The sequence below is a fragment of the Solea senegalensis genome, unplaced genomic scaffold, assembly GCF_019176455.1.
Source record: "Solea senegalensis isolate Sse05_10M unplaced genomic scaffold, IFAPA_SoseM_1 scf7180000017617, whole genome shotgun sequence".
NCBI lineage: Eukaryota > Metazoa > Chordata > Actinopteri > Pleuronectiformes > Soleidae > Solea > Solea senegalensis.
In genome coordinates, this window is record NW_025322468.1 from 117,378 (window position 1) to 132,469 (window position 15,092).

Sequence of the window (15,092 nt, forward strand, 5' to 3'; positions counted from 1 at the left end):
GTAAGTGTTTGTGTGTCTACTCTCCAGGGTACACACAGACAGGTGATCAATAACATAAGTTATCAATTGCTCACAGGACTGAGGATGGTGTGTGTGTGCGTGTGTGTGCGTGTGTGTGTGTGTGCATGCATGTGTGTGTGTGTTGTGGGGGTGACGAGGCCCATCTGGCACTTAGCCAGGTCTCGTCAATACTGCTGAAAGCTTTCTGACAGTGAGCAAAGGGGTTCTTTGGATGAATGTGTATCTGTGAGACAGACGGGGAAATGGAGAGCAACCGTGCTAGAAATGTAAAAATACACATCAGCTTTGAAGGTGTTTGTTCTTACTGTGACTGGTGCTAAAATAATAACGGTTGTTCTTATTATTATTGTTCTTGGAGAGAGGGATAAAAAAAAAAGCACCCCCCCCCCTTCTGTGTCTGTGTTTGTGTGTGTATTTTGAGGTGGGAGGGCCAGAGGCAGAGGGAGAGTGAGGAGTGGGGCAGACACAGATTAGTACAGACAGGTTGTCAGATGGATGGATTTATCATTTGTCTCCGTCCCACACACAGCAGACTCCTGACAGCTGGGTGCTGAGCAAATATTATCAGAGAGCTTCCATTAATCACGAGTGGAGATGAGTGTGATTAAACAAATACTGACTGACTGACTGACTGAGGACACCTATTTATACTATTTATAACAATTTACAAGTGTGAGGGTTAACAGTTATATCTGCAAATGCTCACATTATGTTTTTTTTTTTTCAATGGACTTAAATTTGGGAGGAATCAGGCAGTTACCAAGCAACTCAAGATTCAGCTGTCTAATGATTTTTTAGGTTAAGACTCTTGCCTCTGCAGCAAAAGGACCCGGGTTTGCGACCCGGTAGGAATTTGCATGTCCTCTCCGTGTGTGCGTGAGTTTTCTCCGGGTTCTCCGGTTTCCTCCCACAGTCCAAAAACATGCAGATTTGGGGATTAGGCAAATGGGACACTCTAAATTAACCATAGGTGTTTTTCTGTATGTAGCCCTGTGATGGACTCATGGAGTGCACAAAATCAGCTGTTGTATATGTATATTTTCTACTGACTGCACTGACAATGTTCAAGTACCCAAGTCGTCCTTTAAATCCTCAGTCATTATCAACACAGTCTATAATACAATCTGCAGTGCCAAATAAGGGCTGTGTACATCCATACATACAGCAACGGTGTCCGTTTCTGATACACAGCACTGATTGGCTCATCTGGATCGTCTGCAAAGAAGTTAACGCGTCTTTGCATACACAACTGATTGGGAGACTTAGGGATTGGGAGATTAACTAAACTTGACACATAGGACCTAATATTATAATTCCTATATATTATATATTATAATAAGTATATAGTAGATAATATAACACCTACAGTATTTCTATGCTTGAATACAAGATACAGGAATCTTCTGGTTACAATAGTTTTTAGGTCTGCAGTTGGTAAAATCTATGAAAAGATGAGAGAACATAAGCCTTTATAGGGTGTCAAGGGCATTTGAGAAGATATTGATGTGATATATTGTTATAGTGTATAGCTACATATCTTATATTGATTATATATAATCAAACAATGATCGATATTCAATAACACACAGAGCTTTAAGTTTCACGCCCACACCAGGATGTTCAGCCATGATGTTAAACGATGTCCTACCAAGTATTGATTTAACCTGGACATGGAAATGTTGAGGAAGCGATGTGAGAACAACTGTGAGGTCCAGCTGTGATGGCTACCCGTGTTGTGTATTTGTTGTGTACCTGATCTGTTGTGGTTTCCCAGGCGGCCCAGTTGACTCTACACTCCGGCCATATAATACACAGTTTAAACAGGCACACAATAGAGCAGCCCGGGTTCCCACGACAACTACGTCAGGACCTCTGCTTCTATTTTTATTGCCTCTTGCGCCTCTGTCTGTGTTTTTTTTTTTATGAGACTGGACAACCTTTAGTCTGTGCTCATCCACCGTGAAGAATCAATAAATGCTCATTCAGAGCTGAAGAAGCCTTTTCATTTTTTGCACCTCAGTCTGGTTGAAGAGGCTGTTGTTACTCAGTGGTGGATTGTGACCCAGAGGGAGGGACGACGTGGTCTGAGGAAGAGAGTGTGTTAATACGATTATGATAACCTCCCTTCTTTTCTTTTGACGGATGTTTGCAGTGTGACGACAGATCAGCAACACATTTAAACTGCTTTTTCTGTGGCTGAACAGAGTGTTTCTGAACCATCAAGAATGTGATTAGCAGTAAGCGCGAGTTACGAGTTATGCAAAAATAGGATTTACCGTTTAAAGTGGCTCTAAAAAAACAATGAAATGACTCTATCTTACATTTGATAAGAAACAGATGTTTTATCCCTATTTTTGTTGTTGTTTACTTACAGTACGACTGCGTGAAAAGAAGACATTATTAAAATCTCCTTTGTGTCTGATTGGTGTATAACCTGCCTGTGTCTCTGTATCCAGGTGGTGGTTCCTACTCGGGTTGGACAGGTGTACGTGTACGACACACTGAAGACAGACCAGGACGAGTATGATGTCCCACCCAGACATCAACCTCCAACTCATCAGGACATATATGATGTGCCACCTACCCGCCAACAGTACAACACACAGGTCAGACTGCTGTGTGTGTGTGTGTGTGTGTGTGTACTTGTATTTTTTAACTCTTTAGCACTTTTTCTGACATAAACACTGACTTTGCCAGGACCAGTAGTTCTATTTGGGGAGTAAAACCTGGTCGTAATGAGGCAGAACCTAATTTCTCAGGGACTGTTTGGGGCTACGGTTGGAATTGTGGTAGGTTAAGGTTAACCATAAACTGGTTATGGTTAATGTTAGGGAGAGCGCTTTGTTTAGACGTTCTAAATGAGTGTCACAGGATGTGTGGACCTGTGTGTGTGTGTGTGTGTGTGTAACACTGAGCGATGTAGAGCACTGACACAGGTCAGTTTATTCTTGTGTAATTCTACACAATGTTGACTGCTTAAAGTGTTAGTTCAGGGTTTTTTTAATTGTGGTTGTACATTATGCTACTGCCAGAGGTGGAAAGAGTATTGGAATATTCTACTCAAGTCAAAGTACCACTATTTTGATAACATTTTTACTTAAAAAGTAGCTTGTTTAAAATGTACTCAGAGTAAAAGTTACTTTGTTACTTTTTTGAACAAGGTTGAGGTTTTTTCTTGTGTAGTTTTATGTCACTGGGGTAAAGCTGAAGAGAATATTTCAGATACCAAAATGGTGGATTAAAAACTCCTGTGTGCTGTGATTGTAAAATTGCTGATTTTCTCAGTGGACTTTGGTGGTTTACAATCTTCAGTTTCCAGTCAGAAAGGCTGTCTAATGGGCAAGATAAAGCAGTAAATCCTGATCCTGAAACCTTAAGATATCATAGACTTAAGTGGACTCAGATTGTATTTTTGTTAAGTGGTTAAAATCTTTATTCCCTGTGTCCGTACTGGCAGCCATGTCTCCGTGTCTCCAGGAGGTTCTGTGTGCCAGGTCTTGGCCGGGACATTGCCAAGAATCTTCTGAACTGAACTTTCTCTTTAATGAGCAGATCGTATATCTATAGTAGAGGAGAACTTTGATGCTGACATGGCTAAAGAGAAAGGTCACATGCAGCCATTGCCTTTTTAGAGCTAGAGCTGCAGGAGTAGGAAGAGGAAAAGAAGGAGGTGCACAGTCAGGAACGAGGTAGAAAAAAGAGATGACAATGAATGATGAGAAAAACGAAGGATGGAAAAATGAGGTAGAACAGGATGACAATGTGTAGCCGTGACAACAGATGTAGCTGCTGGGCTTTTTGAAAAGTAGGCAATCTGAAAGGTGAAGAATGAACGCACCGCAACACAAGGCACTTCATCAAAATGTCTGCTGTGTGGGAGATGGCTCATGGTAGATGGTTCTGACCATAACAAGTAATCACGCTCACTCTCCGAAAGATCAGAGCACAGCCACAGCGAAACTGTTTCACAACACACAGTGTATCTCACTTAGTGGAGCTCTGCAGAGAGAATGACTGCACTCGTCAGATTGTCTTGTCACAGCGGCATCAGCGACTGGACTGTGGAACAGAAAAAAAACAACAACTCACCTCTGACCACAGCTGCGACACTGAAATGCTCAGCCGGGTTTTGTGTTCAGGAAACTGAGCTGATGGAGACCGGGGTCTAAAGGCATAGTGTGTGTGTGTGTGTGTGGTTGTTACTCATTGTCAGCATATACAGCTCGCTGCACTCTGCACACTCCCTGTGCCAGTGTCCATAGAGATATTCAGCATTTTTAGCACATAAACACATAATACTTGCTGGTCGACTGCTGCCACATGTGGTACATTTGGTTCACTTATGTAGATGCAAACCCTTACGTCACAAGATAACACCTATGAACTAAGTGATGGAGGCAGCTCCTTTGTGCTGTGATGTAAAATCCCACATTTTCACTATGGACTCTGGTGCAGCGGAGGGACACACAAAGACTGTGTGACAGTGAAAGCCTTTACTTACAATTCCTGCGTGCTGTGCAGTGAAATGAGCACCACAGTGTGTTTTTGTTTACTGAAATCAGCTCTAATGCCATCTCGAGTTCTAAAGGCCAGTTTACAGGAACATGAGCAGTGTTTCAGCAGTAACTGTCTGATGTGTCGTCTCCAGACTGGGATTTTGTCACGTTTCTCATCCTTACAACCACACTGTAGTCACATTTCATAAAAGGACCAGAGGATGTCCTTTTACTTTAAGTGCTTTTGCCCATTTTCCCCACAATTAGCAGAGGTTATTTTTTTATTATTTTTATATAATATTTTTTTATATTATTTACAATCTACTTCATGTTAAAATACTGTTTTTTAACATTTTAAAATGAGGAAAAACTAAAAGGTTTACTTAGAAAAACACTACAGTTGTACACGAACAGCAGATTTTGCGTGTTAAATTTGAAATTGGAACAGTATAAAACATATTTACAAAAAGGTTTTTTTGAGACTTTGTCTCTCCATTTGCAAAAACAGGCCCAAAAATGGAAACTATGTACAGGTGTTCTTCCCACTCTCTCCTCTCTGGCGACAAAGAAGCAGATTTTTTCAGATTTTTTTCTGATAGCACGAACCGTGGTGTAACTTCGGTAATGCAAAGTGCACTTGCACATCTTAAAACCCATTTTTACTCTTTGGATTTCGACCCATTTTGAGACGTTGGTTTTTATCGTTTTATAGTTTTATTGTATGACTTGTTCATTTGAGTTTTATTTATACCTTCTACAGTATTTTATTGCTTTATTGTTTGTTGTTAGGCCTATGATGTCATTTTTTATATTTTATTTGTCTTATTTATGTCTGATGTACAGCACTTTGTTTCAGCTGTTGTTTTATAAATAAAGTTGGATTTGGAGTTGGACTTGTGCAAGCGTGCTGTCAGCGATGCGCTCGATGTTAAAGGGTTAAACTGAGAGCTGAGCAATACTGACTCCACCTCTGCGTTTCCTATCAGCTTTTTCAACATCTAAATCCTGGCCAGATATGATTGTTTACATATCAACACCCTCACATTTTGAAGTTCATAATCCTCACCTGTGTCAACTGTGTTCTCACAACATTAGGTTCTCTCTCTCTTATCAAAAACCCTGTCACACAGGCTCAGTGTATTTTCTCCCTTTATTGGCAGCTTCCTTATTAATGCGTGCCCGCTCTATTCCACATCCAAGCCTGTGTCTGTTTTTAATGTCACTGTTCCCACACAGTGAAGAGTAGAGATCCCAGGAGAGCAGCTGCTACAGAGATGTTTGAAATCATCACCACATCTGGCACCGACAGCCACACCGGCTGATTTATCTCCCTCATCTCATCCATTACATATGCTGTAGTTTAAAGCCGAACAGTGATGGCAGGATTTATGCAGACACACACACACACACACACTGTATCCTTCACAGACAGGTGCCCCTCATAACAACCACTGACTGAATATATCTTGGCTGTATTCTCTCTTATATTTCATGTCACTGCACTGATAGATTTTGATTTATTTTATTTTTTAAAATGATTGCGTCATGCGTAGAAAATATGCCCAGCACAGATAGAACACGGAGCATAAATTATTTATCAGGACACACATGTATCCGACTTGTGGGGATTAAGTTTAAAGAGGCATTTAATTCTGTCATTGTGAGGTACAATTTGGATTTTTCATTCAATATAGGCACGAGTATAGACAAATATAAGAATAAAGTGTGACTAATTGTCAAATTCCCCTAATTCACACAGCCCATTTTCTACTTGAATAGGTTTTTAATTTAGTCAACTTCCAGGGCACATGTGGGTTTATTTGTGTTAGTATTTGTGTGTGTGTGCCTTGTCTCTGGTGTGATGTGTTTATAACAACATGTTAATAATGGTCTTGTCCTTTTTGCTTTGTTTTAGGTGTACGACACCCCTCCCATGGTGGCTAAGGGGCCCTCTGGTGGTCAGGATATATACGACACCCCAGCAAGCACAGAGAAGAACACACAGCAGACAGTAAGGCTTTTTTTTGCATTTGGGATTATTTTGTTGTGCATGTATGTTTGTCACAGACTATGTGGTAATCCAACACACTGTATGGTCACTGTCGTGGTAACGATAATGTGGTTTGATCAGTGGGGCTAAAGCCGCTCACAGGATAAGGTCTGATAAGAATGTTTTTTTGGCAGCTTACCACTATTGTGCACATCCTGTGTTTGTTACACATGAAACCTGTCATAATTTCGGGGATAGGAAAGAGGAATATCACTGAACACTTACTACTTATTTTTTCTGGTACGTACGTATCCAATGATAAAATCTTCAACGACATCACTGTTGATAAATCAGTGTATAAATGAACTGTAGGGCCTTTGTCAGAGTGTTTTAGAGCATCAGTAACGAGGTGTTCATTCAATTCAAGCTTTATTTTTCTCATTTATTCAGTAAAAAAGATTCAACTGGTCTAATACACACAAACAAAGAATGTTCAAAAAGAAATATCCATATAACATGCACTATATGTAATATTATCACTCACACACAGCAGTGCTTACTAAAGTGTAGGTTGTAGCCCTCTGGTGGGCATTGCATGTATTGCAAGTGGGCCTCAGACTGGGTCATTAAAAATAATTGAAACATATATTCATTGTTCTGGGGCGGGAATCTAATCTAATCTTCTTTATAATTCACATTTTAATTATATATGTTGTGTGTATTCAAGTCAATTTAAAGAACTTAATTAGTCCCACTAGGGCAATTAGTTCGGAGCAGCGTGGTGAAGACGGCAAAACAAAAAAGACAACACATAAAGCAGCAAACACTTCCAGGCTCGTGCACCAGGAGACACATTAAGGGCAAGTGGTTGATTAAAGAAAAAGAGAAATAATAGAAATTTGCAGTAAAAGTTTATGAATCAATCAAGAATTCATAATGGATGACTGGCAGTATGAGGTGAAACTGTATTAAACTCTTTCTGTGTGATTGGAGACAATGACATGATGAAATATAAATACTAGGAGTATTTTAATTTGATTTTACATTTTTTTTCTCCCCTGGAATCATGATATTTCTACAAGTTTAATGAACAGAAAAAGCTAATCAGTTGTATCAGTTGCATGTCGACCTCCAAAAATATATTAGTGAAACCCACAATCCAGGTTTTTGAAAGCTTCTTTTGAAACGTGTTAATAAGAAGGCTATTTAGTTCCAGCAGTTTATTTTATTTACTTATAATACAAGCTCAGTGAACTTTATTTCCCCTGACTGTATTTATTTTATTATTAGCAGGAGCATCTAAATGTGCTATCTACATTCTGCTATGTTCATGTTATGCACAGTGCCACTGTCAGTGCCATCTGATTGAGATAAACATTGAGCACTGAAGTAGAGAATACAACTTGTTGTAGTTCCAAGAAATGTAAGAAATTTTGGTCTAAGGAGCAAAAGAAAGTCACAATTATCAACACTATCGAATCGCAGTACTTGTGGAATGGCAGTAAATTAGAATCACTATACAAATTGATTCTATTGTTATACAATCAAACTGTGACAAAAGCATATTTTTCTAGTCTTAAGAAAAAGTTGTCCTCCTGTCTGAATTTAATTTAATAAAAAAATTTGTTTCATGCTGTATACCTCTGTCCCTCTTTTACCTCAGGTGTATGATTTCCCGCCGTCTGTCAGTAAAGATGTCCCTGACTCTCAGCCAATCCGAGAGGAGACGTACGACGTACCGCCCCACTTTGCCAAACTCAAGTCTCACGCCCCCGTCCCGGCCGGCCAGTACCTGCACAACAACCTCGCAGACGACGACAACGAGCCCCCGATTCCTGAGGACGTGTACGACGTTCCGCCCCCCATCCTCACTGACAAGCAGTATCACAGGGACAGGACCGGGGTGGGCCAGGCCACGCAGGACATCTATGACATCCCAGCCAGCCTGAGAACCGGAGGTCACGCCCCCACTCAGGATGTTTACGACTTCCCCCGGGAACGAGAGGAGAGAGGGGGAGATAGAGGAGATCACTATATCTATGATGTCCCACCACAGGTAGGAGATTTTTTGAGCAGTTGTGTGACCCCAACTATAGTTTCTAGTCTAGGCATACACATGTTTATAACATATCTAAGACATAAATAACTATAGCTTTTACTAGGTGAGGCTTTTGTTGTGTCTTGTCAGCCATCACAGTTTTTCCATGATACGGTTCTAGCACGACTCGACTCTAAAGTACTCACTAAAGTACCTTCTCAACATGATCGTCACAGCACGGCTGCTATTAACCACCGACCTTGTATTTATATGTGACACAAACAAACAAACTAGTGATGAGCAAAGCAGTTTTCGATGTACTGAATCATTAGAATCATTACCTCAGTACTTCCTGCATGACCGGAGCACAGACTCCATCTGACACTGAAGTGAAATATGGCTGTTTGTTTTTTCAGACAACAGTAAGTTTTCCTTTCCCTTGTTAACAAGTTTCGACGTGTATCTTCTGCCTTCCTCAAAACTGTCACCTGATGTTAGGTGGTGATGTGCCTTATCAGCGGATGTGTGATCTCCCTGTCAGATTTGATGGGTCGATCCCGCCTCCTGCTGTCCGGTTGCCCCCTAACATCAGCTGATAAGGAATGTCATCACCTAACATCAGGTGACAGTTCTGAGGAAGGTGGAAGATACACGCCTCGAAACTTGTTAACAAGGGAAAGGAAAACTTAATATTGTCTAAAACCAAAAAACTAAGTTCAATCAGAAGACATAATCAACTTTCACAATATTTGTCGCTAAATACACCAAACTCCTCTGTTAAATATTGAAATTTTAGAAGTTTCCTTGATAAATGTTGGAGATTAACACAAGTTTTCAGGATTTTTTTTAAGTCTGATGTACTGTTTGGCATTGTTCGGTTTGATTCTTGTGTTGGACGTCACACTTATGACGAGGGACGATGCTCTCTGACCAATCAGTCTGTCAACGTCATATTTTAGTTAGTGCTGTCAAGAGATTAAAAAAATTGAGCGATTAATTATTTATGATCTGTAATCTCATTAATCTCTTTTTTAATCACGCTTAAAAATTACTTAGAAAAGCCCTCAACTCGAGGCATTTTCATTTAAATTTCCAACCCCAGCAACTCAAGCGCAAGAAGCCCAACACATAAAAACAGATTTTATAAAAAAAGCAACAGAAACAGTACAGAAACATACAGAAACAGTAGTTAGAGATTAAAAATTAGATTACCACAATTAAAAAACATAACACGCTAAATATTTAATTAATCACAATAGCGATTAATTAAACGCGGTCATTTGACACCCCTAATTTTACTATCAGTGCCAGAGCAGGAACCAGACAAAGCACCAGGCACCAGGTTCCTAATGGAAATGGAGTAGAGCCAAGTTAGAACTGTATAATGGAAAAGTCATGTTCATTGACTTATTCATTCATCTCCCAGATTATCATTTCATTTGTCATTGTTGATGTGATTGATAAGATTCACACGTCTAGATAAGATACCTAGCTCACCTTCTCTATGCCTTACGTCATATGTGTTGTCCAGGTTGTGCGTGATGTCCAGTCCACCAGCGAGGAGCTGACCATGTCCTTCAAGCGTCTGTCTGCCTCGAGTACAGGCAGCACGCGGAGCAACCACTCCGCCTCATCCTTGGACATGGTCCCTGTCCGCGACACCTCCTCGACCTCCTCACTTCCTGCTGCTCCTGGCTGCGTTTCAGGGAAACCCCTCATCTTGGACCTGGAGCAGGCCATGGAGCGTCTGTCCCGCCTGCAGCAAGCTGTCGAGTCCAGCGTTTCCCTCATGATGTCATTCATCACAGGTAGCTGGAGAAGCCCCGCTCACCTGGAAGGGAACCTCCCAGCCATTCATCAGGCGGCCGACCGGGTGCGCGCCACTGTCCGAGACTTCCTAGAATTTTCCCGGGGGGCTGTGGCCAACGCCGCCCAGGCCACGGACCGGTCTCTGCAGAGTAAACTGGGCCGTCAGGTGGGGAAGATGGAGGAGGTCTTCCAGAGTTTGGTCCGACACAGTCAAAGCTTAGATGCCATTTCTTGGTCACACACGGCGCTCACGGCACCGCCGCCAGGAGGCGATGACTTAGATCGGCTAATCATGACGGCGCGAGGCATCCCAGACGACACGAAGCAGCTCGCCTCCTTTCTTCACGGCAATGCCTCACTTCTCTTCAAACGGACCAACCGGCAGCAGCAGCAGCTGCCGCTTCCTCCGATCCCGGGGGAGCTCGGTGGTCACATGACAGGATCGGGAAGTGGCACGTATCAGGGAGGGGAGAAGGTGAACATCCAGTCGCGGCCCCTCCCGTCGCCACCAAAGTTTACAGCGGCAGAGGAAGAGGAAGGTGGGGACAGGCCGTATGAGACCACAGAGGAAGGCTGGATGGAGGATTACGACTATGTACATCTACAGGTACGCACACACACACACACACTTATGAGTTAGTTTCCTTAGATTACATTTTTTTTACATATATATATTTATATATGAGGAAGTTTGACATATAAACTGTCAAACATACATTATACACAACTGTGTGTGTATACATGTAGAGATTAATGTTCCAAAACCATACCTATTTACCTATTGCCCCTGCTGGAAAAGGCTGTTAGTGTGACAGGTTGTGGTTATATTTTAAGAAAAAAGTAGTACATTCACGTAATAATTTTGACACCAGACATGATTTAAATGTTAAATTATAATTAAAGTTAAGTTAATTTTGTTCACGTTCTCGTCACTGAGATTTATTGCCCTTTGTTGGTTGTGTATTTTCTAATTTGTGGCACATGTGTACAGTTCATTTATTGAGTCTTTCTCATATGTTTAAATGTTGATAAAACTCCATCATTTCTCTGTGGTTTTAGTTTGAAGAGGTTTTTATGTTCTCATAAAGTGTCACAGTTTTTTTGTCAAACTAAATTAATATTACTAGGATGTCACTGTCACTCCTATTAAAGTCGTATACATGGACACAAGCACACTGGCTCTGCAGTTCCTATTATCACAGCTAGAGGGAGACAAAGATTTGTGTTTGAACACTCATGTGTAAAAGTGGTGTAACTGTTGTGTGTGTGTGTGTGTGTTGCTGTTTCAGGGGAAGGAAGAGTTTGAAAAGAACCAAAGACAGCTGCTGGAGAAAGGCAACATCATACGACACAACAAGACACAACTGGAACACCAGCAGGTACCTGTGTGTGTGTGTGTGTGTGTGTGTGTGTGTGTGTGTGTGTGTGTGTGAATCTAAAATAATACATTCTATGCCCCACCTGCAGATTAACCACATGGACACAGGTGTAACATACATATTTTAGAAGTCTTTCAAAAACATGTTTAAAACTAAAACTGGTATTGGCTCATCTTCTCTGAGAAGTTAATTAAACACAACATTCAACCACTTAAACCAGTGTTTCTGTTCAGGAATGCAAGTAATTAACTTATATATTAATAAATAATTTAACATCTTAATCAAGAAAGAAATAATCTGCTTTACTATTTTTTCAGTTTTTTGTAAAACATTTGAAAATGCATGATAATGATAATAATTATATTTTAGCATTACATTTTTAGCAGTATTTAGCATTTTGGTTAAATACTGGTGTATTAACCATGACAGAATAGAACAATGATTAAAGATATATGGATTTTTTTTATTGTGTTTGCTGGTTGTATTTAACTTTCCTTAAAGATAGACAATTATTAGTAATGTGACTTTTAAAGATCCTCATGTCAATTCATTGTTTTCACCATGAAAGTAAAATCATGTAGAATCTGGCAGTGATTACTGTCTGTCTTCTCCTCTGAGCTGGTTTTCCTTGTTTCTTCTTGTGTTCCCTGTTTGCTTCTGTCGTTCTTTCTTACCTTTTACATCTTGTATTTGTCCTGTTTTCCCCTCGCGTGTGACCACCCTGATGTCTTTCACCTGGGCTAGATGTTCTTTAGTCTCTGTGCTTTCCAGCCTCTTTGTTGGTTCATCTATTCTGTGCTGTTACATTGTGTTCCCTCGTCCTGCGTCTTGTCTTCCTAGGTTTATTAAATTTATTAACTTTTATGCTCATCATCTGCTTTTTGAATATTTTTGCCCCATGCATTCGTCTTCTTCTTCTTCTTTAAGCAACAACTGCTTACACTGCGAAGCAACTAAACATCAGAGAACGTCAAGGCAATAAAGCAATGACAATACATGTCAATATGGGCGGAGCTTTGTGACATAGTGGCGGGAGGGGCTAAGGACAGAGAACCTCTGACCTCTCAACCTGGGCATGAGAATGAATTCAATGTTTTTACTTGCCTCCTTTTATTAAATCATGTTGTTGTTTATTTGATATAAAAGTGAAAGATGCATATTAAACGTTTGTGCAGTTTGAGTTTAATTATGTGCAGAATCATTTAAAACTTGCTAATTTAGTTGTTGTAGTATTGTCATTTAGTATTAACCGTCTCGTCTCTCTCTGTGTAGATTAAACAGTTTGAGCGGCTAGAGCAGGAAGTCAGTCGGCCAATCAACAACGACATGACCGGCTGGGTCCCGCCCCCGCACCACCCACTGGCCAACCAGCTGCCCCAGAATGGCTCCGGAGGCCCGGCCGCCGCCAAGCTCTGCCACGGCGACAGGCAGCTCCTCCTTTTCTACCAAGAGCAGTGCGAGCAGAACGTCACCACGGTGACCAACGCCATCGACGCCTTCTTCACCGCCGTCAACTCCAACCAGCCGCCCAAAATCTTCGTGGCGCACAGCAAGTTTGTCATCCTCAGCGCGCACAAGCTGGTGTTCATCGGCGACACGCTGTCGCGCCAAGCCAAGTCCCCCGAGGTGAGAGCGCGAGTGGCCCAGAGCAGCAACGCCCTCTGTGAAAAACTCAAAGACATCGTGATCAGTACGAAGACGGCGGCGCTGCAGTATCCTTCGCCCGGAGCCGGCAGAGACATGACTGAGAGGGTGAGGGAGCTGGCGGGGTATACGCAGCAGTTTAGGATGGTGCTGGGGCAGCTGCTGGTGATGTAGGGTTTGTGGAAGGAGGAGGGTATAACAAAACAAACAATGACACAAACTGGGATGTCCCAGGAAGACGGGGCAGTAAACTCTCCTTGTAACACATGGTGGACGACCCTTTACACCCCCCCCCTCCATACACAAGGTAAGAGGACCAGGAGCACAAAGTGCTGCAGGAGAGACCCTGTACACCCTTCCAGTGTGAGGTTGGAGACCCTGTGTGCCTCAGTAGGGTGAGGCTTTCCATGACTCCTGCTAAGAAGCATGAGAAACCCTGTGTGGCCCTTGGTCTTGGGGGTCTGGGACCCTGTCTGGGACAAGGACGCTGACCTCACATCCATCCTCCGCTCCCTCCCTACCTCACCTTTCACCGGGATCGTTCTCTCTAATCCCTCCTTCCACTGCGTGCTTTTTATTCTCGACAAACTAAAAGAACATTTTATCATCAGTGGGCTGGGCCAATGGTTGTAAAATAATCACTGTAAATATTTAAGTTACCTATTTAGTCAAAAAAAAACAAACAACACAGAACGATAAAGACTGAAGAACTTCCAGTATATAAATATAAATATATGGCTCTTTTTTTTTCTTTTTTTGAAGAAAAGATGAAAACCTAAGTGTAGTTTTTAGACAATATCCAATAATTGTTATTATAATTATTGCTTTACTGTATGATTATGGCTCTGATTCTCGATCCTCGTATCATTATTGTAATGGATGTGTCACTTCCAGATGCTCTGTATGACTGTGTTGTAGTGCGTCGACGCTCCTCACCATCCCGGAACACAGCGGCACACTTTCCGAGAAAACACCGGAGCGCGCGGGCCGCCGCTCGACTTCACCCGCCCGACGCGTCGCCACCTTCTCCTCTGTGTGTCGTCATCGCCCGTGGTTCAACGAGTTGCTCCGCATTGAGTCGGAGCCACCAGTGCAGTCAACGCTGCTGCCAGAAGATGTCAGCAAAACTGTTATTACACATGATCTCAGTGCCATGTCGAGTGCTTCTTTTTGGGAAATCTATACGTAAGGTGTTTTGTAAGAGGCATGTATTAGACAAGAGGACTGTATAAGGTTCAAGACGACAAATGAAATTAAAACTGCTTTGTCTTCCTTACTCTGACACCCTTTGATTTTCTTTCTTGTTGATTCAGGCTCAAATCACAAACCACCTTTCAGGTCTCGTTTTACATCAAAGTTCCAGCTGTTTATGGAACTTTCCACGTGTGCGTCTTTAGTCACGCGGCAGCCACCTTGCCTTACTCACTTTACGCTCTGCTTAAATGGCGACACCAGGCGACGGGAGAATAAAACACCTCTATACTGAGAAACACACGTGGAGCTGAACGAACAATATTTGGTAACTTCCGCAGACATCGGAAACACGCGTTCCATCTTCGAAACACATGGATTTTACTCGTCATCATCGTGACATTTGACCAAACAGCGGACGCCTGCAACTTATTAATCGAGTATTATATTAATCATCAAACATTTTGATAATCGATTTATCCGTTTGAATTTCTTTTTAAAGAATTAAAACATCTGTAATCTGA

The 15,092-nt window shown here is 41.7% G+C and overlaps 1 protein-coding gene across 3 annotated transcripts in view; it reads left to right on the plus strand.

Moving 5' to 3' along the window:
* Positions 1-14,653, plus strand: part of bcar1 (BCAR1 scaffold protein, Cas family member) — a 70,763-nt gene extending 56,110 nt beyond the window's left edge. For all 3 annotated transcript variants that reach the window (XM_044018638.1, XM_044018636.1, XM_044018635.1), the window contains exons 3-8: positions 2,478-2,627; positions 6,433-6,528; positions 8,171-8,563; positions 10,077-10,961; positions 11,644-11,733; positions 13,006-14,653. In XM_044018638.1, coding sequence (XP_043874573.1) covers positions 2,478-2,627; positions 6,433-6,528; positions 8,171-8,563; positions 10,077-10,961; positions 11,644-11,733; positions 13,006-13,551 — 2,160 coding nt within the window. In that variant the 3' untranslated portion in view covers positions 13,552-14,653. The remainder of the gene's footprint in view (positions 1-2,477; positions 2,628-6,432; positions 6,529-8,170; positions 8,564-10,076; positions 10,962-11,643; positions 11,734-13,005) is intronic.
* Positions 14,654-15,092: the final 439 nt, after the last annotated feature.